At 42.8% G+C, this 26,987-nt stretch overlaps 2 protein-coding genes across 4 annotated transcripts in view; one reads left to right on the plus strand and one right to left on the minus strand.

Annotated features, from left to right (window-relative positions):
• The window catches only part of VPS53 (VPS53 subunit of GARP complex), a 132,483-nt gene extending 112,935 nt beyond the window's left edge, over nt 1-19,548 (minus strand). Inside the window, exons 1-4 of one of the 2 annotated variants that reach the window (XM_002918044.4) lie at nt 19,322-19,548; nt 17,084-17,164; nt 9,326-9,375; nt 7,434-7,500 (exon numbers count right to left, since the gene is read on the minus strand). In XM_002918044.4, the coding sequence (XP_002918090.1) occupies nt 7,434-7,500; nt 9,326-9,375; nt 17,084-17,164; nt 19,322-19,408 (285 nt within the window). In that variant the 5' untranslated portion in view covers nt 19,409-19,548. Of the gene's footprint in view, nt 1-7,433; nt 7,501-9,325; nt 9,376-17,083; nt 17,166-19,321 lie in introns of those variants that run through there. The other variant, XM_034640122.1, reaches the window with a different exon arrangement.
• Nucleotides 19,549-19,644: 96 nt separating this feature from the next.
• Nucleotides 19,645-26,987, plus strand: part of TLCD3A (TLC domain containing 3A) — a 34,049-nt gene continuing 26,706 nt past the window's right edge. Inside the window, exon 1 of one of the 2 annotated variants that reach the window (XM_011223429.3) lies at nt 19,645-19,954. In XM_011223429.3, the coding sequence (XP_011221731.1) occupies nt 19,800-19,954 (155 nt within the window). In that variant the 5' untranslated portion in view covers nt 19,645-19,799. The remainder of the gene's footprint in view (nt 19,955-26,987) is intronic. The other variant, XM_019798374.2, reaches the window with a different exon arrangement.

Raw genomic sequence — 26,987 nt, forward strand, 5'->3', positions numbered from 1 at the left:
TAGTAGTTAGAAAAGAAAAAACTGTTTTAATACCTTTCTCAGGTGCTTGTTGGTAATCCTCCCTGAAACTACATCAAAACTTGAGGAGTGGTAGATTCTTAATGATTAGCTGCATATGGAATCTAAAATCTTCCTAACGAACTTACCATACCATGCTACTTTAAAAGTCCTTGGTCAGCTGTGCTTTTGCCTAGGATGCAGAAAGCCGGAAAGAGCACTGCTCTTGTATGAACGATGAGAAAACAATAAACAACTGAAAAATCCAAACTCCTCTTGAACCCATCAGAGGGCTGAAGGCAACCAAGTATCCTGAAATCCAAGGAGGGCCAGGCTCCCCAAGGAGAGATGGGGATATCCGAGGACCACCTCCTATACGGCACAGCTGTTCAAGCAGACAGGAAGGAATCAACTAAAATTTCCAACAAATTAGCAGTGGCGAGTGCAGGGCTAGTGCAGCAGGACAGAACGTCCAGGAGCCGCACACGCACAGCGCCGCACACCCCATTCTCAGGCTCCTTCCCGAGAGCTCTGCTGCACACTCGTGAGAACTGCAGAGTGGGAAACTGGAAAGAGCCTCCTCTTGCGGCACAGAGCCGGGGGAGGAGAGGAGTGGGCGCTGGAGGAAAGCTGCGAAGCCCTGAGAACCACTGCACAAAGCCATCTCTCAGAAGCCATTTTTAAACCCCTGGGTGAGGGGCAACCCCAGCAAACAGATGATGCAGGTCTTAGGGACAGGACAAGAGAACAGTACCTTTGGGTGCCTCTGTTGGAACAGATATTCCAGATCACGGGGAAGCTGTGCTGCAATTTCCATTCTGACAACAGCACCTGAGGGACAGCAGGGAGGCTTGCAGAGCAAACCAACCCGGAGCTGGTCTGAAGCAAGGCAAGTAGGAATGGAAAGGAGTGGAGTTGGACCGTGACCGCTGCCTGGACACACAGCACTAGGATATTCCAGCGGGCGACATCGGAACCCACGGCAGCAGATCGGCTGTGCGATGGGCACACTGAGCCCCACTGCCTTCAACTACACACGATTATCTTCTTATCACAGAGGAAGAACCTGAGGCTCGGAGAAGCTACATAACTTGTCTGAAGTCACACTCAAGTGGCACAGCCAAAACTTAAATTCAGAAGTTTTTTCACTTGACCCAGGCTGCCATCCAACGTTACATCAGTGACAACATCCCATCACCCCAACACTTAGAGAATTCAAATGAAATGTTCAGTCCTTCACTGTGCACAGAGGAGAGAGAAGACAGCTGTGTGAAATCCTTACGGGCTGTCTTAAGATCAGAGATTTTTAGAAGTGGCGAGGGGTTCCAATTCACAGCGGCCAAGTCACTCTGCCAAAACGTGCTGTGAAGGCTCCCGTGCAGTAAACAGGATGCAGCACGGTGCTAAGACTGGCCCGGTCACTACAAGTCCTCGTCTGGACCACAGTCAGTAGCGCTCTGCAGGCAGGCCAAATTGAACACTCACTCAGAATCAACTTGTCAAATAAAGGCAAACCGACCTTGACCTCTACACCAGATGTCAGAAGTCCTGGTTGGGGAGCCTCCATCAAAACCAAGGACCCCATTCCCCTACGAAAGGCTGCAAGCAAGGCACAGAGCCCTAAGAACCCTCACAACCCGACTCCAGCACCGCCCCACTGGGTGGTCCTAGCGCTGCCTGCACTCCCAGGTCATTCTAAGGTCTTAGCAATTTCTGACGGTTAGTGTCTTCTGCAGATGCTTTGAAAAATATAATTCAAAAAAAATGTAAAAGAAACAAAAAATGCCTAACCATTCTCGGTCACTAATGGAAAAATTTGAGCGTATGCTTTAAAAGCTCAATTGCTTTAGATTTAGTATGTTTCAGCAGGAGGAAGCGAGTGACATGCCCCCTCTCCTTCCTTTTCAAACTATTTATAGTCCCTTTAATAGTAATGCCGTTTATTTTCTTCCATCAATGGGCTTCATTTTCCTCCCCAAGAGAGGATGAGAGAGAATAAATTTGAAGTGATAGAGGGGAAAAATTCCAACCATCCTGCTAGAGAGCTGACAAATACAAATTCAGAACCCCACATAATGAATGAAGATCAATGTTATGCTGTGAACCCTCACCATTTACCTAGTTCAGGGTCTTGGGGAGCACAGTTATTTTCATACTTTTTTTTTTTTTTTTTTTGAGACAGGGAGAGTGAGCTGGATGAGGGGTGAGGGGCAGAAGAAGCAGGCTCTCCACCGAGTGGGGAGCCAGACATGGGCTCAACCCAAGGACTCCGGGATCACGACCTGAGCCGAAGGCAGACGCTTAACTGACTGAGCCACCCAGGCGCCCCAGTTATTTTCATTCTAACGCCTGAACTAGATGATAGGCTAATTTTGAGGATGGAAAGCAAAGAACACTTTCTCTTTGGAAGGCAACATGCTTTACTGATTTAGTTAATAAATCTTTATGATATCTACAAGAAAAGAGAAGGCAAGTAAGATTAGTGTCCCCTCTTCTGAGGAACATGGAGACATAGAAAATTTAAGAAACATGGCCCTGAACAGATACCAAGGACGGGAAGAAATTCTTTGTTTCCTGGGCCTGGCACTTTGTACCAAAATGAGGATAAGGAAGACAAGAATAAGTCTCTCATAGTATGCCACAGGGCTCTGAACCCACCCTGTTCAACCTTTTCAACTACAACATGAATGAAGACATAGAAGGCATGCCTGGAAAGTCAGCTAATGATAAACAGGGAGGTTATCAAGATTCCAAAGGCCTCGACTAGCTGGGACAATCACGCTAAATTAGCAAGATGAAACTGGGGGTGGGGGCGCAGAACATAAAGTCCAGCACTTGACCTCAAAAGAATCTCTTAAACAAACAGAGGGAAAAGTTGAAAAACAGTTCATATGAAAAAAGACCTGGGGCAGATGTTGCAAACTGTTGGCACAGATGTGTTTTGTTTGGCCTTAGCAGTATTTGTGAAAGACACTAAGCCAACAACTAAAAATTTGGAGAGTCACATAAAAATCCGGATTTCCGTCTTCTCTTGAAAAACTGATAGATCTGGCATCTCCAGGTCTGCATTCAGACCTGAGCACAGCTGCTTTGAACTGGGTTCGAAGAGACAGGGCATTCACTCGCCCATGGGATACATGTGGATACACTGGCCTGCCGAAGCCATTTAGGTCACTTTCTTAGCTCTGTGGGCATCTGTTCGCAACCCCTGAGCTGGGGGTTTCGGAGAATTGCCAACTCGACTGTCAGCAGAAGCCAACAGCATGACACAGCTGCCAAAAATTTCAGCCAGTCCAAGCTAATGGGAGAATGGTGTCTAAACCAGGGGCCCTTAACTTCTGAAGAGACACGGACTCCTTAGAGGATTTAGAAAATCCAATGAGTACTAAGAAATAAATCTATTCATATAAAAAAGAATAATTAACTTCAGGAATTATAATCATTAACTTTAGTCCCCCTGAGTCCCCAGTTCCCACGTTAACAGCCCCAGTGAAGAACAAGGAGACAGGCTGTCCCACTGTGTGTCCACACAGTATGTCTACTTCTGGCCAGGAACCATATTTTAAAAATGATACTGATAAACTGCAAGGCAACTGGGATGATAAAGAGTCTGGAAATCAGATCATAAAGCTGAAGAAACTAAGAATGGTTAGCCTAGAAAAAGGAACACTCAGAAAGAAACATAATATCCATTTAAAATTTTAGAAACTATAATAAGAAAAAGGGATTAGGCTTACACCCATCCAGATGGCAGAACTAAGAGCAATGAGAAGTTACAATGAGGTCCATTTTACTACTTTAGCTCAGTCGAAGAAAGAAGTTTCTTACAATTAAAGCTGTTTGAAACTGGAATAGACTGAGACTGTCCTGCAGAACAACAAACAGTGAGCCGCCCATCACCATGAATGTCCAAGCAGAAGCAGGCCAATGAAATGTTAGCGACATCATAGAAAGGATTCCTGAACCGGGTGCGGGATTGTACTATGGATACTTAAAGCTTCTTATGGTCAAATTTTAGTGAGCTGAGGTGAAGATGGCAATTAACAATTTCTTCCCCTCCCAAACCTTAGTCTTGCTGTGATGCAACAGTAACACGGCAGCCAAGCTCCACTCCAGAGACAGAAGCCCAGTGGCTGATCCTCTTGATGTTTCTCAGTGAGCATACTAGGAATTGGTCAAGTTTTGGCCACTCTTGAAATTTCGTATGGCAACCTTTTCTTTTTCCAACCCACTCCTCTTCTCAGCTCTTTCTACCCACGGTCAAGCTGTCTGTTCTCACTCTCAGGAAGCTGCATAAGGTTCATAGCATATCAGATCATGTATTAGTTAAATTGACTCATCTTATCCACAAAGTTTGAAACATGTGGGCATTTAATTAAAGCTTCTGCCTGATGATTTCAGCAGAAGAAAATGGGGAGAATGCCGTGCTGTATTAACTTTGTACAAGCATCACAGTCTGGTTAGAAGAGGTCACAGACTAAACCAGTTCAAGTCTGCCACGTAGGAGGTGATCCACAATCAAAGGCTCTCCAAAATGTGGAACAGAGTGCTAACCGGGCAGCTGGTATTTCAGAAATTTCAAAAAAGCAAAGAAAGTGCCTTACTGTGTCTTCAATTTCTAAATCAATGCCTCCTCAGAAGTAATTTTTTAGTGAGAAGCACTGCTTTTCAAAAATTTTTGCTAAAAATATCTTTTAAGACACCATGAATGGGAAGTAAACATTTCCCCATTATTTACAGATTCAAAAGCACAACGGTTCTGGTTGAACACAATCAAGATGAAATTTCCTTCAGTCCGTAATATTGCCCTCCTCCCGAGTGTTCCTCAGAAGCTTAGGAAACAAGTTCTCAAGGCAGACTTTTCCTCTATTCCAGGGAAGAGGGGAATCTGGGGCCTCTTGACCTATAAAACTCAGTATTTTGGAACATCCATAACTCTCCCAAGTCTTTGCCAGTCAAGTAAGAGTCTCTCTTCAGCAAACCACCAGCCAGCCAGGGCTGGACAGCAAGCCTTTTATCCCTAGGAGTTGACAAGGATGGGACCCAAAAGCTCCCTGGAACAAAAAAAGTCTCTCCCTCAGCTTGCGTTACAAACTGCTGGAAAAGACAGATGGAGGGGATGACAGGAAAAGCAATTATTTCTTCTGGGCTTCCTTTCTGTCTGGATTCTAAGGAGACGAACACAAAATTCCACCACAGATTGAAATGCTATCTAAACATTCTTGAAAATGTGGTCTTGCTCTCTGAAATAGGACCTGCCCTGCTGCCCCAACCTGTAACCCATTAACACGGGAAGGCGGGGAAGGCTGGCATTCCTGCAGGCTGGCTAACTTGGGGCCCGACTCTCCACTACTGCGAGTGTGGGACCACAGGTTAAGACACAAACAACTAACTAAAAGATAGATCTACACAGCATGACCCAACAACAAGTCCTGATGAATCACTCACATTACTTTCCCATGCTTGGAATTTGAAATACCTGAGACTCTCACTTTTTGTGAGCCACTCTAAATGCAGGCTGAATCACACTAAATAGTTGTGTTATTATTTCAAAGGCTAGTCATTCAGGACTAGTCACACACAAATCAAGCTCTCAACTGCTTCATGGGGACACACACTGATCAAAATGATGTCTTACGGTAAAGGGCTTTTGTTTACTTAAAATACATAAACAGTCTCACACAGACCAAACATTCCATACCATTGAATAAAACGTTACTGCACGTGGACTACGTGTTGAGAGAAATACAAAGATGAGGAAGAGTCAGTTTTGCCTCACGGAACTTATAATCTAGTCAAAGAGACAAGATGTGTTCACTAGTAAGTCAAAGGAGACCATGGAAGTCAAATGGAAAGTCTGGGCACAGGCCTAAGAGTTTGTGGGCAGAAAGGACACACACCAAGCTGAGGGATAGCAAGATGAATCTGCTCATCTGAACAATGAGAAGTGTGGACCATGTGAGTTCCAAGTCCTTCCTACGTCTAAAATTCTGACTCCTTTCGTACGTGCAGGTGGGCTAAACAGAAAATTTCATGGAGGAAGTCATATTTGAGCTGGGCTTTAGGTAAGATTTTGAGATGAAGTTACTAGAAGAAAAAGAGGAGAGAGAAAATTTCTGGCAAAAAGAAGCACATGGGTTCAGAAAGCACAGGGCATGCGCGTAGAGCACTGAGTCTTCTGTATGGATGGAGCTCGGCAGGACGCAAAATTGGAAAGGCAGATTGAGGCCTTGAATGCCAAGCAAAGGAACTTGGATTTCGGTAGACAGAGGCCACTGAGGTTTCTGAAGAGGCAGATGACATGGCCAGCCACACAGAAGGAAAGCTAAAGGAAGGGTGGAAGGAGGCTGGAGTGTTTGCAGGCTACCTCGTTACTCTTTATTACCTCCCAGGGCCTCATGTACGCAGGCCTCACCTGTGAAATGATGCTTCATGGGAGAAACCTAAATGACAAAAACAAAGCAATAAGGACTAAGAACCATGCAGGGACCAGGAAACTGGATCAGCTCTAGGAAACTAATATACCTGTACAGAAATACTTATGATGACAACAGGGAAGACAGTAGATACTTACAAACAGGCCAATGGAAGATGATTATTAGGAGGAAAAGAAAGTCATAAAATGTAGGACCAACAGAGACATGGACAAAAGTAAAAATGTAAAAGAAAAAGAAAGAGACTCTGTAAGCTACTAGCCGAGGAAACAGGAATATGAGAGATCAGGACATTTATTCGTAGGATGTCTTCTCCCTTCCCCCTCAAATTTGGGTAGCACAATGTATATTTTAAGAATTGAGTTGCACCACAAAATGTCGAAGAAGGCAAGTAACAGAACTGCAGCTACGACAGAGGCACACACCGGCGTGAGTCGGTACTGAAAGGGAAGAGCAGACGCGGCATGTGAGGAAGACTACAACAGGCGTGCTCAGCACCTCTGTTGACAGCAATTTTTGAAACATGATGCCTCAACAGAATAGAATCCAGAAAAAAAAGGAAAATGGTTAGTAGATAACATCTGCCCCTTTGGTCATTGACCAATCCCTCTACCCCATACACTCCTTTCCCCTTCGCTCCTTTCCAACAGCCCTCCTTAGTTAGATGCCAAAAGAACTATAAAACTTTGAAATGAATACATGTCTGACACAGAGGAGAAAGACAAGGAAACTTTGCTTTTCTCACTTGGGCTTGCATGGCCTTAACCTGGGTGAGCTGTGCTACCATACGCTCCTGGTGCACGGACACTGAGTGAGAGCTCACTGCTGGTCCAGGCAGCCTTCCTCTGATATTAGTGGGACATGCCAGGCACGTTTCCTGCTACATGTGGGACACATCAGTAAGAAAGTGCTCTCTCCTAGCACCGACATTTCGGTCGCTTGGTTGTTGCGTCATGAAGAAATCAGGAGAGTATGATTAATATGGAGGAATAAGTTACTTACTTGCCTCCCATCCTGCCCCACATTTGTTTGACCTCTTACAACAGTTCGAATATTGTCATCCAGTCTCCTAGTGAAAAAGTTAAAGTATAAGAATCATTAAAACAACCTCCATTCCAGGGTGACCAAAAGAAAAAAAGGTCATTAACTTACCCATCAACCTCTGCTGGTTGCACCTACTTGTCCAGAAAACCAAACAGATTTGAATGATATAAGGAAGACTGAGGCCTTGGACCCTAGCTAAGACAGCACCAGTAGTGTAAGAAGCCAAATCCAGCACAGACTGATGAGTAGTCCTTGTTTTTTAAAAAGGCTATTCTTAATATTCAGAGCTGTCCAAATGGGCCAATGTAACATTTAGTATTTTTCAATAGAGAAAACCAGGAATGATGATGTTGCTACAACTTTATGGCAACAAGTCAGAGAATTCAAATTAACCCCCACAAAATCCTCAGTAACTTCCTCAGAAACCTTAAAGGGCTAAGGAGCCAGAGTGCTACATGGGATCAGTGCTTCACCCTCTGGGCCCTGACTGTCCAAGTCGTGTAGGACGTGAGTCTGTGACCTCCAGCTCCAACAGCAACCATTTGGTGGCACCTCAACCAGAGAAATTTAGATCAGTCAATTTCATTTTTCATTTACAAAATCTTTTAATGGTATGTTGGGAGAAAGCTGAAAATAACCGGTTTGCAGGGATTTTTGGATCATTAGGGAATTCCCATTTTCTGTGCAAACCCTGGACAACTTAGCAGTCTCTATAGAATTGTTATAGCTGAAGTCCACCAAAAACAATGAAAGGCACCCAACTAAACAATACGTTCACCGCAAAGGTCTTTACTGAAAGACCCAAAGCTTGTAAGGCAAAAAGAAATCATCTCCTGAATTCAAAATGAAGGCTTCTCCTCATCAAAAATCAAACAACTATATTTGAAATAATGACATCAACCATTACAATATTAATTACAATGAACAGACATTGACCATCTGCCGTATATCAAAACTGGAAATCCAGACATGGATAAACCAGAACCAGGCTACTGGGCAGGAAGGATGCTTAATGTCTAACTCTGACAAGCACATCCTAGATTAATCACAACATTTAATCTTGGGCCACCACAAATGCCAACCAGCAGATCTCACCATCCTGCCAGCTGGTATGTGGCCAAAGGATATATGTAGATGCCCGTCCTTGTTTCTAAGCCTCAGGAGTACAGAAAAAGGTAAATCTGCTAAGGAAATAAAACCATTAAAAATATAGTAGAAATGCTTTTGCCCCCTTTTATGACCAACAATTTTGAATAGCCCGTTAAAGCTTCCTTCCCTTTTTATAAACTGAAGACTGTCCAAAGAATCAAATTCGTTGTCACGAGGTTCAAATGGAAATCCAGATAAAAGAATTATTTTTAGGGGTGCCTGGGCGGCACAGCGGTTAAGCGTCTGCCTTCGGCTCAGGGCGTGATCCCGGCATTATGGGATCGAGCCCCACATCAGGCTCCTCTGCTATGAGCTTGCTTCTTCCTCTCCCACTCCCCCTGCTTGTGTTCCCTCTCTCGCTGGTTGTCTCTATCTCTGTCAAATAAATAAATAAAATCTTAAAAAAAAAAAAAGAATTATTTTTAAAAAAATTGTCATAAACAGCAAAGTTGAGATTTCGGTGCTCTGACAGGTAAGTGTGATCCAGAACATGATTAACTAAATTAACAGCATGCTTTCCACTAATTATTAATAATCACATGGTGTTACTTACCTTATTTTCNATTATTTTTAAAAAAATTGTCATAAACAGCAAAGTTGAGATTTCGGTGTTCTGACAGGTAAGTGTGATCCAGAATATGATTAACTAAATTAACAGCATGCTTTCCACTAATTATTAATAATCACATGGTGTTACTTACCTTATTTTCAGTCCAATTTTGTTCACGACTTCATCTATGTTTGCCAGAGACTACAATAAAGAAGGAAAGTGACAGCTATTAATTCAGTTTCTAGAGTTCCTCTTTTATATGGAAATAATGAGCTATCAAGGCTATTTATGACATCTCAAAAAACTTAATCATAGTGTGATACAATTCTATTTTTAAAAAAAAGTATAGGGGCACCTGGGTGGCTCAGTCGGTTAAGCATTCGACTCTTGATTTTGGTTCAGGTCATGATCTCAGGGTCATGAGATCCAGCCCCATGTCAGGATCTGCACTCAGGATGGAGTTGGCTTGAGATTCTCTCTCTCTCTCTCCCTCTGCCCCTCCCCCTGCTCTCTAAATAAACAAACAAACAAATAAATAAATAAAATCTTTTTTAAAAAGTATAGCAGTTGTTGGCAACTACTGCAAATTCCAGCTTGGTATCTATTTTTTGTAAATAAAGTTTTATTGGAACACAGTCATGCCCACTCATTTACATATTATCTACAGCTGCCTTTGAGCTACAAATGTAGATTTGAATTGTTGCAACAGAGACAGAATGTTCCACAATGCCTAAAATATTTACTATCCAGCCCTTTATAGAAAGTTCTCCGAACCCCTAGTATATAGGATTGTGACAAATTCAGGAGATCATGACTTGAGCCAAAACCAAGAGTTGGACGCCTAACCAACTGAGCCATCCAGGTGAACCCTCCCTTTTAAGATTTTATTTACTTATTTGAGATACAGAGAGAGAGAGAGAGAGCAAGCAAGCAAGAGAGTGTGAGAGCACAGGAGCGAGGGTGGGGAGAGGGAGAAGGAATCTCAAGTAGACTTCCAGCTGAGCACGGAGCCCCATGCAGGGCTTAATCTCAGGACCCTAAGATCATGACCTGAGCCAAAATTAAGAGTCAGATGCTCAATAGACTGAGCCACCCAGGCACCCCTAGTGTCTTATTTCTTGATCTGAATGGTGGTTACATGGCTGTAATCATTTTGTGCAAATTCATCAAATTGTACACGTAAGATTTGGGTATGTGTCTACATTATATTATATTTCAATAAATAAATCAATCTATTTTTTCTGAGTTTGTAGATCCATTAGAAAAAATGTCTGGAAGGATAAACATTGGTAGCTGTGTAATGTGTGCTAGTAGCTGTAAGTTATGAAATCAGTAGCAGTAGTCGTAATCTAAGAAAAGGATTTTATTTTTTTCTCCTTTTTGCCTGTAAGTATTTACTAATTGCTCTACACTGGTTATACATTGCTACTATAATTATAATAACATTATTTCTATTTTTAAGACTGACAATAAAAAGACTATTTCCAACCTTAGCCAGCAGAAAATGCAAGGAAATGGTGCCCTCTGGTGGAATAGAGATAGTACAATTTTATAGCACCATTTTAACTCAAGCTGTCAAAATATAATTTTATAACTCCTCTTTCCCTTTCCCTCAACAGATATTTTACCTGAGAAGGAATTGAGGGTGATGCAGGAACTGTGCTTATAAATCGCTACCAGCAACCTCTGGTGGCAGGAGGAGGCTGGGAGCCTGCCAAGAACAAGGTCACAAGTGTTTGAGATGTCAGACCAGGCCATTTACATCTTGTCTACTGTTCTGACAAAGCCAATGGTTACTCACAATTTTCAGAAATCCAGACTGAGGTGAAGATAAATCTCAAAAAAGAGAAGGTATTTTAATTGAGAAATCCACTGTCAAGTCATTCTGAAACCAGCCTGGGTATAAGTCACCACTGTGGTAACAGGAGCCGAGTACCTAGATTGGGCCCAGCTCTGCCACTACAAACCTGCTCAATGTACAGAGGCCAAGCTGTTCAGCCTCTCTGAATTATACATCCTCACGTGTAAATTGGGCATGACAGTTCCTACCCTGACTATCTCTGCTGGAACCTGTTGCTTTAAAAACATTTTTTTTTGTTTTGGTATTTAAAAAGAACTATTTAAAAAAATGTTAATATTTGGAGAATCTGGGTGAAAGGTAGCCATGAATTTGTTGTATGATTCTTGCATGTTTTCTGAAAATGGATAATTATACCAAAATTTTAAAATAGTAATCTAGGGGTACCTGGGTGGCCCAGTGGGTTAAACATCTGCCTTTGGCTGAGGTCATGATATCGGGGCCCTGGAATCGAGCCCTGAGTCGGGCTCCCTGCTCAGTAGGAAGTCTTCTTCTCCCTCAGTCCCTCCCCACCACTCATGCTCTCTCTCTTTCTCTTTCCACCTGTCTCAAATAAATAAATAAAATCTTTAAAAAAAATAGTAATCTTTGAAATTGGTAAAATAGGGACATGACCAAAAATGCAAATAGTACAAGAGGAGAAATAGTGAAAAGCAAAGCTTCCTCTCCCCCTGTCCTGCCCGTCTTCCCCAGTTCTCCAGAGAGGCAATGGATCTGAGCCGGTTCCTTCTGCACCTTTCCAGAAACAGTCTATGTATTTAAAGCATATCCATAACTTACGTTCCCTGCTTTAGATAATGCACACTGTCTTGCCTCGTACTTTTTTCACTTAACAATATAACTTGGAGGTCATTCCACAACAGTTAATATTGATTTGGGTGTCAGAGTAACCAATTCTTAAATTTAATACTCCTTAAGGTCTTGCTTAAGCCATAACAATTTTTCTAAGAAGAATGATTCAAAATATTTGTGCCTTCAGATATTCAACTGCATTTAAGGGAGCAGGGAATGACCTAAGTGGCCATAGTAGAAAAGTTAAAATAAATCAGGCCACATTTACTCGAGGGACTTTTATGCCACTAAAGACGTGGGGCAGGGAGGCTCAGAAACAACAAAGAGGAATGCAGATTGGAGACCCTGGCTGGAGGTGATACAGCTCCTCTTTGAGAATCACCAACCTAGTTAGTTATAATGTGGTTGTACAGTTTTATTTTATCATTTAAAAATGCTTTAATTATTGAGAAGTATTTCCTGAGTCTTTATTTTTTTAAAGATTTTGTTTATTTGACACAGAGAATGAGCACAAGCAGGGGGCGCAGCAGGCAGAGGGAGAGGGAGAAGCAGGCTCCCTGCTGAACAGGTACCTGATGGGGAGCTCAATCCCAGGACCCCGAGATCATGACCTGAGCCGAAGGCAGCCGCTTAACCAACTGAGCCACTCAGATGTAAAAAGTCTTTCCTGAATGTAAAAGCAATTCTTGCTGATTACAGAAAATACAGAACCCTCCCACTGCACTTCCATTAGAAAATAACCACCATTGGCATTTTGGTATATTGCTTTCTACTGCTCCTTCTAAGCAAACATGTGGCTTAAAAAAAATTAAACTGGGATGATAAACAATTTGGCATCTTACAGTTTTCACTTAACACAGACCCAGAACATTTTGGGAGTCATTAAAAATTCTTTAGAAACAGCTTCACATAAGTCTTCTTTCAAAGTTCTTAGTTATATTAGTTTTACATTCATTTTTAATAGACCTAGATAGATTCCCCTAATCAAACCTCTTATGAAAACATGACAAATGATTATCTTCAGTTTTCTACTAGGAGACCAGAAAAGTTTTCCAGATCATTGGTACCAAACCCGGCTACTCTTCTGAACTACCCACAGAGCCCTGTTAAATACAGAAAACTGAGTTCCTCCCACTTGGACCTCCTGAGTTAGAAACATCCAGGGATCTCCTTGCCTCCAGGCAGATACCTCCAGGCAGATACCTCCAGGCAACCACAGACTTGCAAGTAACTGATACTCAACAGAACCCACCTACACGCCCCCCTCCTCCTCCTTAGAGTGGCAATAAATTTATTCTTGATATACTGACATCTACTTTAAATACTCTAAACTCATGATTCAGAAGTAGAGGTCCATGAGGTAGGTGGGTTTTACCCAGGGTCTATGAAGACGCTAAAGAAATTCTAAATCATGCCACTATTTTCTACTACCTTTCCGTTAAGGTTCATGGGAATCTGGGTTGGAAAATGAACTGCTAAATGTAAATCCAGGATTGGGGAAATAAAGGTAGTCTGTTAAGAAACTTTTCTTAGTCTGTTAAGAAACGTCACTATAGGGCGCCTGAGTGGCTCAATCAGTTAAGTGGTTAAGCATCTGTCTTCGGCTCAGGTCCCGATCCCAGGGTCCTGGGATGGAGTCCCACATCAGGCTCCTTGCTCAGTGGGGAGCCTGCTTCTCCCTCTCCCCTGCCCCTCCCCGATTCTGCTCTCTCGAGCACCAAATAAATAAAATCTTTAAAAAAAAAGAAAAAAGAAACTTCACTACACATTATCATGTAGTGGAGCATAATTAGACAAGACATGTAACTGAATCTGTGTTATGACAAATGTCTAGTGCTACCTTCAGTTTAAAATCAAATACATACAGGGGCGCCTGGGTGGCTCAGTCGTTGGGTGTCTGCCTTCGGCTCAGGGCGTGATCCCGGCATTCTGGGATCAAGCCCCACATCAGGCTCCTCTGCTGGGAGCCTGCTTCTTCCTCTCCCACTCCCCCTGCTTGTGTTCCCTCTCTCGAAGGCTGTCTCTATCTCTTCAAATAAATAAAAATAAAATCTTTTAAAAAATAAATATATAAAATCAAATACATACAAAAACATACCAGGAAGAGCTCAGAACCTGGTGGTTTCCTGTATAATCTCCAAATCTAAGAGTTATTTTTGTTTTGATGAGTCAGCCTTCTTGATAGGGTGGGGCAGATGCCATTTCTACAGCTAAAACTGCTGTCTTTATACCAGTTGTTCCCAAATTTCTATCTCTAGCTAATTCCTAGAATTACTTCCACAGAAAACAATGAGCTCTAAAGGTTATCTGTGAAACCTCAAAGACAATCACAGAGAATCATACCATTTTTCCAACTTATTTTTAAAAATTAGTATGTCCATTAGAAAATTTGAAAGAACATGTGCCAAAATATTAACAATTATGGGGATTACGAGCTCCAGACTCAAATATCCAAGTACATATTTCCACTTGGGTGGCCCAAAAATGTCCAAAACTTGGGTTACTCTTACACCCTACTCCTCCAACCCTACTTACCACTGAAGCCTACCCTTCCTCCTTACTCCCAGTTTAGGGTAAAGGTGGCAACATCCACCCAGTCGGCAGGCTGGAAATCAAAGTTCAAAAACCTTCATTTGGTGCATAACGTGCAGCTGAAATGCCATTTCTTCTGTGAAGTCTCTCTGGATCCCTCAGACTTAGTAAGTAAGGCTGCGCATGCTCTGTTTTCACAGTACTCAGCATGCTTCCTTCACGGCAACGCTATCACATTTAAGCTGAGCATTTTTTCTCCCTCTGCGCCTCCTTGTTCTCATCATAAAACAAGCATGTTGGGGGTACCTGGGTGGCTCAGTTGGTTAAGCGTCTGCCTTCAGCTCGGGTCATTATCCCGGGGTCTTGGGATCGAATCCTGAGTTGGGCTCCCTGCTCAGTGGGGAGTCTGCTTCTCCCTCTACTCTTCCTCCCCCCCGTTCATGATTTCTCTCTCTCTAATAAATAAATAAAATCTTTAAAACAAAAACAAAAACAAAAAACCAAGCATGTTAACAAGGTGGTGAATATATCACCATTCAATGTTTAGAATGGTGTCTGGTACGCTCAATAAATGTTAACTATTATTATAGTCGTGGCAGAACTTAGGACTCTCTTGAGAGCAAGCAACAAGTAACAATAATCATACAAACAAGTCATTGTGAGTCATAATAACGTACTGTTAATCTGTTAATGGTGCAATTATTACCTATCAAGGTAGACTGGAAGTTCCATATTGGTAAGGACCACATCTACCTTGTTCATCTTCTAGCCCCACATTCCTCAGAGAGCTAGGCAGAGGAGGTGTTTTTGGTTCAGTAAGTGAGGGAATTTTAGATTCTGCATCCTTTCAACCACCAAATTCTGTCTTCTGACTCCTAAAAAGCTTTCCGATCTTGCTCTCTCCATCCCAGCGTTCCCTCAGGTTCTCCTTGTCCCTCTTAAGTGATCTATCACAGGAGTCTGCTAACTGGTCTCCCTGCCTTCCAGTTCTGCCTTCCCTCACTTCATCCTCCATACTGCTGCCAGGTGGAATTTTTAAAATGTGAATCTGATCCAGTCATGACCCTGACGAGGGTCCTTGAATGAACACCCACTGCCTAGAGTCACAGTCTCCAGCACAGGGTATGCACATCCCCAAAGGGTTTGCAGTAATGCCCATTAGTGTGTGAAGAGAAAACATTAAAACCTCTATATTTATTATTTATATGACAAACACTACTAAAACCTTATTTGAGATCAGTACTAGGATATGTGCATAATATTTTGAGCGTATACAAGCTTAAAATTAAGCCCAGTGAAAAATCGTTGTGTGGAAAATATTTCACTGCAAGACGTGTGGTATCCAAAAAACTGGAGTCTGCAAGCCCAGAGAACAGTGTCCCTCCAGGGCCCTTGCTTTGCCAACCCATTTAGCCCCATCTCCTAGGAGGCCATGCTCCCTGCGCACACTCTGTGTTTCTCATCTCTGAGCCTTTGTCCTGTGCTTAGAATGACCTTCTTTCCCTGTCATCCTGGAAGATTTACCTGGTGGTTTACTCTGCCTCAAACAGTGTTCTGCCAGACTGCCACAAGCCTGGCCCCTTCACAGGTACCAAGTCTCGGTTTATAGGTAAGTACCTCACAGGGACCTTCCCCGACCACCCATCTAAAGGAGCCCCTCCCCATGCTGTCGAGTTCTATCGCTGTGCCTGCTTTTTATCACAGCATCAACCATGTTTGATAATTTCTTATATATGTATTTGCTGATCTGTTTACTGTCTTCTTCCTTACACTAGACTCCACGAGACCAGGAACTTGCCTATCACATTTACCATTTCTCGCCGGTTTCTAAACAGTGCCGGGCACTTAGTAGACACTTAATAAACGCCTCTAAGTGATGGAATGACTCCTTTAAAGGGCTGCCTCCTCTCTGAGCTTTCGATTTCCTTAAGAAGAACTACTCCCTTGTTCCTCACTAAACCGTTGCATACCTCCCTTCCAGGATTCACCAGTGTCTCTCCCCAACCTTGATCATGTACACTTCAAGGCGGCATGGACGGGGCATTTTTCATCTGTGTCCCCAGTGCCTACCACAGTGACCAATAATACCTGACAGGTGCCCACTGAACTTTTGCTGAATTCATAAATGAAAAACCAAGCAGAACTCTAGCTGACCTTCCAACTCTGCTTTTTTTTTTTAAAGTAGGCTCCACAAGCCCAAAGTGGGACTTGAACTCAGGACCCTATGCCCTCAGCTCTGCTGTTTCTAATTCTGATCTATTTCTCACCTACACACCCAAAAACCAATTTTGTAAGAAAAACCCATCTGTATAGGCAAGTCATCCAACACAGCAAAGTAAAAAAATAAAGTCTGAAAATTTATATCTCGGAATAGGAGTGAGAGCAGCGTTATGATTCTAGGGTTATCCTTTCCACTTCACTCTCACTCTTCCCTATTAGTTTTAAAAATCCTTTCTACTTCCCAATATACTATAGAAAATGTGGGGGGACTCTTATAAGCTAAAGGTATAATTTCTACTAATATGCTCACAATACAAAGAATTCCACTCTCACACAACAGTATTTGGTATAAGCTACCTCCCACCCCCAATCGGTTACAATGGGGTTTGATCTGAATTTAACTCTCACTTGTTAATCAAGTCTCCTTAGAATATGTAGTATATCACACCCATCATCACACTTGGGATGAGCCAGAAGCCACTGAAATGAAGGAAACGCTATACTTACTTGTTCTGTTGGGAACAGGGTATTGATATACTCCACAGCATTGAAATCTGCTCGATCTAGAGGATCCTGGCTTGGAAACACCTATATAAAGACAGGGGATTAAAAATAACTATCATCTTTCTGTCTTGTTTTATGTATTATTTCCTTCCTACTGGATGATAAATTCTTTGAAGGCAAAAAACATATCTTTTTTCATCTTATAAAGCCTGACACGCAACAACTGCTCAGTAAAATATCTGTTAAAGTAAATCTTTAATTTTCACCAACATCTGTAATTTTAACACCTTGGTGCAACTAACAGAATGTGCCACAGTGGCGAGTTCCACAGATATCAACAAACTCCCATGGACAAGGAAAAATAAATGCGCATTTTCCACTATCAGATTAAATCTGCTGATGACATGATTGTACTAAGGAAGTCTTGATAAAAGACTTAGGCACTATGTCCCTGGGATGGCTCAGCGTTAGAATTCACTATGCATCAAAGCAATTTTTTTTTAAGATTTTATTTTTATTTATTCTACAGAGATAGAGACAGCCAGCGAGAGAGGGAACACAAGCAGGGGGAGTGGGGGAAGAAGAAGCAGGCTCACAGCAGAGGAGCCTGATGTGGGGCTCGATCCCATAATGCCGGGATCACGCCCTGAGCCGAAGGCAGACGCTTAACCGCTGTGCCACCCAGGCGCCCCACATCAAAGAAATTTTTATGCTTCAGACAGTGTCAGTAAATGGAGCTTGCCTTGGGAACTGTCCATCTCTTTAACAGAAGAAAGAATACTGCCTTCTGAAAAATAACTCCCTCCTAAAGCTCGAACTTCAAGAATGTATAACAAGGTAGATTACAAAAGCAGTCGAGTGATCCCGAGCACTGAATTTGACCAGCTCAGGATAGCCATTCTGAAAGCCAATTGTTTTCTGATGTCTGCTTATTAGATAAACTTATGCTTGAACTCAGTCTTATTAAGAAATAGCAAAAATGTGCTCTTCTAAAATCCTTGCCAAATGGTAACTGACTGCATTGTTTGTTTCTTCTATCAGAGCCCACTAGGTCCAAAAAAATTGAAATACAGGGACACCTGGGTGGCTCGGTTGCTTAAACAGCTGCCCTTGGAGGGTGCTGGGATCAAGTCCTGCATTGGGCTCCTTGCTCAGTGGGGAGCCTGCCACTCCCCCTGCTTGTGCTCTCTCTCTCTGACAAATAAATAAATAAAATCTTAAAAAAAAAAAAAGAAAACGAAATGCATGTCTTTTTCTGTCCCGTGGAGGTGGGTGGGCAGCTGTGGCCTAAATAACTAAACCTTTCCCCAATGGTCTGGCATCCTCAGGATGTGCCAAATGTGCTTTGTATGGGTAATCCAACCACGGGCAGAAAACACACATCCAAAAATCCATAAATGGCACAATACAAATAATGAGGACGGTGACAGACCTAGAGCTAATGTTCAATAAATATTAACTATTAGCAATGATAGTAGCAAATGCTTTACTGCAAAAAAACTTCCCAGTGGTCCCTAAATGTGGCAAAACCCTCCTTTTCTTAAATCTTATCCCCTACACCAGTTCTTTTAAGGGCTATCCTTTCCCTTTATCAGAAGCAAGACCCTGCAGAAGGGTCTAAATAACTATTTCTAATATCATTACTCTTAAAAACTCAATAAACTTGAAAAGAGAATTTAGTCAACCAAAGAGTCCCTGAAGGGAAGGAAGGCCTCCGGGGACTATTCTTCAATCTAATCCAAACTAATCAACAGCAGAAATTCTCAACCATTTAAGTACAGTAAAGAGGACCTTTTTCAACCTTGTCCCCTCTGCTCAGTGATCCGCTTCAGGTATTAAAGTTGCTCCTCCTCTCAATTCCGAGTCCCTCACAAAGGGCTACATTAAGAATCGGGAGCAGCAGCACACCAGCATGGTAAATAACCCCCCAAATCTGAGGCTAGTATCCGCGAACTCCCTTCTTCCAGGTTCATGCTTTCAAGGGGCTTTCCCTTGCCCAAACCCACCAGGACGCCTTACCCTGCTCCAAAGACAATCAAGGCCTGGAAAGGGCTCCCTCCCTCCCCTTAGATTCAGAAACCCCCTCCCACCACCACCTCCCCCCAAACCTTTCCTTTCCCTTCAGCGCCTAGCTCCCACCTCTCCCTCCGTCCAAAGACCGCTCCCTCCGCGTCCCACCCGGGTCCCACCCCACACTTCCCGGGCCTCCGCTCTCCTCCCCCAAGGGGGCGGAACGCTCACCTGCTCGATGGCGAGCTGCACGTCAGGCGTGAGCTGCAGCACGGCTTCCAGCCCCTCCACGAACTCCAGTTCCTCCTCCTCCATCATCCCGCCGCCCAGCTCTCTCCTGAAGCCCCCCTCAAGCCCGAGTCCTCCTGCAGCCGTTACCCGAGCCGTTAACGGAGCTCAAGAACCACAACGTTCTCCTCGGCGGCGTTTAGGTAAACCTCCTGTCAGCCAGCCGGGCACTTCCGGAAAGCTGGGCACTTCCGGGATGCGGGGCACTCTGGGATAGCGGAGGACTGACCTCTGGGCGCCCGGAGGAGGCGTTCCCATCACGTTCCCATCACGTTCCCCGAGTATGTCCGGGTAGCCCTGTGGTCCGGCGGCCGCTGCCTGCGCTCAGCTCTCCTTAACATGATGGGGTCCCGCTTCACCTCGCCGAGGGCGCGCCCCCCACTGAAGGCCCCGGTGTTGGGGAGGGCCTGGCCGCCCTGGCATGACCCCCAGTGAGGGTAAGCCCCGACAGCGTCGCGACCGACCGACAGCAACCTTCACAGGCCGCGAAGCCGAAGATCCTACAGCTCCCAGGGCCCCCTTGGTCAGTGGCAGTAGGTGTCCCCCTGCCACCGGGGGGAGAATTGACCCCAGCTGGTAAGTGGCGATGTTGCCAAGGACAGTTTGTCGGAGGGACAGCGTCCACTTACAGTTAAGTTCCCCATGTGCCAAGCCTCTAGGCAGAGTTTTCTGGAGGTGTCTGCAGCTTCTCCTTGCGGGGGGGCGGGGGTTGGTGGGCGTGAAGAGCCAGATTAGACAGTGCGCCGCAGCTGGGGAAATGTTTACTTTCTGATACTCAATATCTGGAGTGTAAGTCCCATTCCAAGACTAATAAGCTGTGTGTTCTTGAGCAAATCACTCCATCTGCCCTGCTTACCCTGCAAGGATAAAAAGCGCTATGCAAATTTAAGCTAGTAATACAGGTAATATTAGGGTGCCTAGCTTTCATGCGCCGCAAAGGAAAGAGAGGCCAGATCACTCTGTAGAACCACTTTTCCTCCAGACATTTAAAACAATGAGGCGATGGCAGCCACGGAAGTGTTGTTTTACTAGTTAAACATTGTGAAATTGCAAAATGGATGAGTCCCTGGCCCCACTCAGCTTTTCTTTTTTAAATTTTATCCAAGTTGTTTGTAGTAAAAACCTGGAAGCAATTTCTAACAATGAGGGAAGGCTTAAAAATATAAGTCGGCTATACGATAGAAGTGTATTGACACATAAAATCGTGGTTTTGAAAGTTACTTAATGACATGGAAAAATGTGCTTAATATATACTAGAGAGTAAAATGTACATTTGAGAAAGCGAAAATATACAGTGTGGTCCCAGTTTATGTGTATTTTGCACGTATAAAAATGATAGCAAAGAAATAGTGCTTTTCTGTGGTTGCTGGAATGTACACTCTTTGTACATTTTCCCAAAATGTCTACAAATAGCCTGTAGTACTTTTATAATACTTTTTTTTTTTAAAGGAAAAGGTAATTTTATCCACCTGTTTTGGATCTTTATCTTTTATATCCGGGCATAATTTACATATACTAAAATTCACCTTTCAGTTTATAATGCCATGAGTTTTTGATAAATGCATGTAGTCATGTCACCACCATCCCAATCAAGTCCTAGGACGGTTCTGTCATTTCTCCAAATTCCCTCGTGCTCTGCCCTGTTGCCTGGCAATCACTGAGCTGATTTCTGTCCCTACAATTCAGCTTTTTTAGAATGTCATATAGATGGAATCATATAACATGTTGCCTTTTGAGTCTGGCTTCTTTTACCTAGTATGAAGCGTTGCGTTTCATCCATGTTGTGCATGTATCAGTAATTCATTGCTTCTTGCTGAGTGGTATTCTATGTGGCTGCACCACAATTTANGATTCCCTCGTTCTCTGCCCTGTTGCCTGGCAACCACTGAGCTGATTTCTGTCCCTACAATTCAGCTTTTTTAGAATGTCATATAGATGGAATCATATAACATGTTGCCTTTTGAGTCTGGCTTCTTTTACCTAGTATGAAGCGTTGCGTTTCATCCATGTTGTGCATGTATCAGTAATTCATTGCTTCTTGCTGAGTGGTATTCTATGTGGCTGCACCACAATTTATTTATCCATTCCTTGTTTGAAGGACATTTGGGTTGTTTCCAGTTTTTGGCAATGATGAATAAAGCTGATATAAACATTTGTGTGCAGGCTCTGTGTGAACAAAAGTTTCCATTTTATTTGGGTAAATACCTAGAGGTGGGATTGCTGGATTGTATGGAAAATCTGTGTTAAACTCTGTAAAAAACTGGTAAACTGTTTTTCCAAAGCGTCTGTATCATTTTTGCATCCCTACCAGTGCTGTATAAGAGTTCTGGTTGCTCATAGAGCTTATTTTTAATGACGCTAAGAACTAACATTTCCTAGCCCCTAGTATAATGCCAGGCACCATGCTAGGCAGGTATTGTCTCTTTTAATCCACACGGCAATCCTGAGGTTAAAAATTAGTATCATTAGGGGCGGCGCCTGGGTGGCACAGCGGTTGAGCGTCTGCCTTTGGCTCAGGGCGTGATCCCGGCGTTGTGGGATCAAGCCCCACATCAGGCTCCTCTGCTGGGAGCCTGCTTCTTCCTCTCCTACTCCCCCTGCTTGTGTTCCCTCTCTCGCTGGCTGTCTCTATCTCTGTCAAATAAAGAAATAAAAGCTTTAAAAAAAATTAGTATCATTGCCCCATTTAGCAGATGAGAAAATGGTGATGTAATTACAATACAAAACTTGTCTGAAGTCCCATAGCTAACTCTTCCGGACATTGATTGACTCATTCAGTAAACTCAATAAATATATTGAATGAGTGAACGAATGTTCCTGCTGTTCCTTCTGGCGGTAGGCGCTGGGCTAGGTGCTGGGAATTTAGCAATCATCAAAGTAGACCAAGTGCCTGCCTCCACAGAGCTATTTCCATGTCTGAAAAGGGTATTCATACAAATAAACATAACCACGATAGGTCCAACAAAACACAAATAAAGCATATGTTGAAAGACTCTTTTGATAGAGTGTCCTGATTGGATTTGGGGGTCAGGAAAGGCTTTTCTGGGGGCGCCTGGGTGGCAGAGTGGTTAAGCGTCTGCCTTCGGCTCAGGGCGTGATCCCGGCATTATGGGATCGAGCCCCACATCAGGCTCCTCTGCTATGAGCCTGCTTCTTCCTCTCCCACTCCCCCTGCTTGTGTTCCCTGTCTCACTGGCTGTTTCTATCTCTGTCAAATAAATAAATAAAATCTTTAAAAAAAAAAAAAAGGAAAGGCTTTTCTGAGGAGGTGATTTTTAAGCGGAAGCAAAGTGTGGGAGATGGGAAGAATTGGAGGTGACAGATGAAAGGAATGGTATGTGCAAAAGCCTTTAGGATGGAAGAAATTGGCCAGGGGGCTGGGATTTTGAAAGCCAAGGGGAGAATGGTACAAGAAGAAGCTAGAGAAATAGGCAGTGCCAGATGACTGAGGCTCCTGAAGGTCACGTTAAGGAATGGGAAGCCTTTGAAGGATTGTAAGCAGAGAAGTGATACGATCAAGTGTAGCATGCCGGCCGTCAGCCCTAGTCCTCTCATTTTTGTTTTCTCTGCTTCTGAGCAGCTGACATTATTGTGGCCAGTCAAGAAACTAGGGTGACCATCTCCAGTCCAAATTCATGCTGTTCAATTTCTACTGATTGTCCTTTTATGCATCCATTGTCAACTCTCAGTTGCATTCCCCTGCCTCCCTGTTCTGAAGCTCCCAACTCAGTGATTTCCTTTCTCCCTCTTTGCAGAGAAGATACTAGTAATGAATATAAGCTTGAGTTTAAGAGAGTTGCACAGTACAAAAAGTGTACTTTTGTACACTTTGTGTACACTTTGTGGAAGATAAAAGAACAGAGATACAGGTGGACACTAGGTTTTAAAAAAAAAAAAGGCATTAAGAGGGCGCCTGGGTGGCTCAGTCGTTAAGCGTCTGCCTTCAGCTCAGGGCGTGATCCTGGCATTCCGGGATCGAGCCCCACCCACATTGAACTCCTCCGCTAGAAGCCTGCTTCTCCTCTCCCACTCCCCCTGCTTGTGTTCCCTCCCTCTCTCACTGGCTGTCTTTCTCTCTGTAAAATAAATAAATAAATAAATAAATCTTTAAAAAGGGGGGGCATTAAAATAAGTAACAGGCTAGACTGATTTATTTATGATAAGCAGAAAAGGGAAATGGAAGAAGTCTGGAAAGACAGATTATACGGTCTTAAGATAAAATACAGATGTTGACGTATATGAGAAGTTTGGATATGAAAATAAGGAGCTTGTGATATTGTCACAAATGAGCTGAGCTTTTGGGGCGCCTGGGTGCTCGGTCGTTAAGTGTCTGCCTTCGGCTCAGGGCGTGATCCCAGGGTCCTGGGATCGAGCCCCACATCAGGCTCCTCTGCTGGGAGCCTGCTTCTTCCTCTCCCACTCCCCCTGCTTGTGTTCCCTCTCTCGCTGGCTGTCTCTCTCTCTGTCAAATAAATAAATAAAATCTTTTTAAAAAATTAAAAAACAAATGAGCTGAGCTTTAAAAAAATTTTTTTTTCCTGTGGGATGGGGTATAGCTGGTGACTATTGGTGACTATTACAGAAAACATATTTTCTCACTTGAGATTTTACCTTATTCTAATACTTAAAACACACTCACATACCTTGGAGACCCTGTCTTTTAATGGGCAAGGGGAAAAGGGTGGATTGGCAAAGGAGGATAGGCCACAGGGGGTTTGTGGGGTGCATGTCTGAGGATGGCATCAAAATGAAATGGAAAAAAACAGTAATCCCCAGAAGAATTTTCATAACATTTCTCATTATGAGAAAAAAAATTAAGTCTATAGGATGGAAGTATTAAGTAGTCTTTAACAATAAAATCCAGTGAGATCTCTAAATTTCATGTGCCTGTCAATTTAGCATTTCTTTCTAACACGGTTAAAGGGAGTCTCCAATACCCTGTTGTATTTGCCCTGGTTTCGTTGTTTTTGAAGTAGCTGTACTACACTAAGTAGCCATGGTGCAGAGTATGTTATCTTATAAGATCAAGACCTTATCATTCTTCATTTAAGCTTCCCCTCCATAATGACCTTCTTTAAATGCCTGAGCTTTTTGGGAAATGTCAAAAACCTGCAAGACTTCTGAATTACCTGATCCTTCCCCACTAAGCCAGTAGCATAGCCCCTTCCCAACATTGTGTTAACCAAAATTACTCCCTACAAATTTCCAAAATGCCCCCTAGGACTCTCAAACCCCATCATACACAGATCCTGTTATCACTATAGGTGGCAAAGTTCCCATGTCAACTTGTAATGGAGGAATCGAGTTCGATCTCTGCAAGAAATCTTGTTCAAAAAATGTTTCCTTGGCGCTCTTTTAAGGACTATTTTTAGTACATGGCTTTTCATGATGATACAGTCTTTTGCTGACCAATCCTCAAGTTGTTGAATATCTTGAACACCACCGCTTGTTCTTGAGTGGCATTCAGGGCTTCTGCTTGTTCCCATTGGCTGGACACCCAGTTTTGTTTTGATTGGTACTCTGGTTCTCCGTGCATGCCCGTTCTTGCTAAGCAGATCATAATTTCCAGCTAGCTTTGGTAGCTCCCCTGTTCCCACGATCATGGCTCAGGCATTCAGTCATGCATACATGCTAGCTCCCAGATGTTTGTAGAACCCGTCCACATTGGCTACTTTGGGTTCACATTCAGTAATTCCTTCACCTACTCAACAAGGTGATAATTATACAGGCCAAAATGACAAACCCTTTTGTGTAAGTCTTACACTTTACAACAAAAACAACATTTGTTTTATAAAATTGACATTAACTAACTAGTACAGTCATTATAATGTAGCTACCATTAATTCATTGTATCTAACACCCTTAAGTGTCCAGTATCTTTTAATCTTTCTTGAGTCTGGATCCCTTGGAGGACATGAAGAACTCTATATAGATCTTTCCCCCAGAAAAATATACATTTGCACGTTTTGCATGCAATTTTAAGGGAAGGGGAGTTCCACAGAATATTTCTTAAACTTCTTCAAAAAAACAAAACAAATAAACAAACAAAAACCTCTTTTTTAAGCCCATGTCTCCTTCTGCCAAACATAAAAATCTTATGAACAGCCTTCCTACATGTAATGTTCTCCAGTTTCACAATCACTGATAACACNCTCGGCTTTCTCTCCTTGGTGTCAGTCACATAGTTCAGCTGACTGTGAAAATCTTCACTTTGCTTATTCTCAATTGCTCTTTTTCTTTGCCCTCACTGCCCTTGCCTAAACATGTTTCTCTGTTGGGTTTAGAGTTTAGCATTTTACGGGCAGATATAATCCACTACACTAAATGATAGTGGATGGTTTTAGGGACTAATAGAATAAAGTGTATTTGCATAGTATTTTATACACAGCTTAAATATCTTCATATATATGTGTATATATATGTGTGCGTATATATATATGAGAAGATATATATATGTGTGTACACACACACACACATATACATAAATAATGGGGAAAAATCTTGGAAAATCAAAGCCATTGTCTTCCAAGAGCTTATACGACACTTTGACACTTTAAAAAAATGATGACTCCGGGGCACCTGGGTAGCTCAGTCGGTTAAGTGTCTGCCTTTGGTTCAGGTCATGATCCCAGAGTCTTCGGATTAAACCCAGATCAGGCTCCCTGCTCAGCAGGGGGCCTGTNCCTTGGCGCTCTTTTAAGGACTATTTTTAGTACATGGCTTTTCATGATGATACAGTCTTTTGCTGACCAATCCTCAAGTTGTTGAATATCTTGAACACCACCGCTTGTTCTTGAGTGGCATTCAGGGCTTCTGCTTGTTCCCATTGGCTGGACACCCAGTTTTGTTTTGATTGGTACTCTGGTTCTCCGTGCATGCCCGTTCTTGCTAAGCAGATCATAATTTCCAGCTAGCTTTGGTAGCTCCCCTGTTCCCACGATCATGGCTCAGGCATTCAGTCATGCATACATGCTAGCTCCCAGATGTTTGTAGAACCCGTCCACATTGGCTACTTTGGGTTCACATTCAGTAATTCCTTCACCTACTCAACAAGGTGATAATTATACAGGCCAAAATGACAAACCCTTTTGTGTAAGTCTTACACTTTACAACAAAAACAACATTTGTTTTATAAAATTGACATTAACTAACTAGTACAGTCATTATAATGTAGCTACCATTAATTCATTGTATCTAACACCCTTAAGTGTCCAGTATCTTTTAATCTTTCTTGAGTCTGGATCCCTTGGAGGACATGAAGAACTCTATATAGATCTTTCCCCCAGAAAAATATACATTTGCACGTTTTGCATGCAATTTTAACGGAATGGGAGTTCCACAGAATATTTCTTAAACTTCTTCAAAAAAACAAAACAAATAAACAAACAAAAACCTCTTTTTTAAGCCCATGTCTCCTTCTGCCAAACATAAAAATCTTATGAACAGCCTTCCTACATGTAATGTTCTCCAGTTTCACAATCACTGATAACACAGTTGATATCCCTTCTCTACCAGCCAAGAATATTTTGCCTGGCTATATTTTAGGTCTACATTGGAAAGCCAGTTAAAAGTTTTATTTCCTAAATATAATATTGTTCAGGATCCTGAC

The sequence above is a fragment of the Ailuropoda melanoleuca genome, chromosome 13, assembly GCF_002007445.2.
Source record: "Ailuropoda melanoleuca isolate Jingjing chromosome 13, ASM200744v2, whole genome shotgun sequence".
Taxonomy (NCBI): domain Eukaryota; kingdom Metazoa; phylum Chordata; class Mammalia; order Carnivora; family Ursidae; genus Ailuropoda; species Ailuropoda melanoleuca.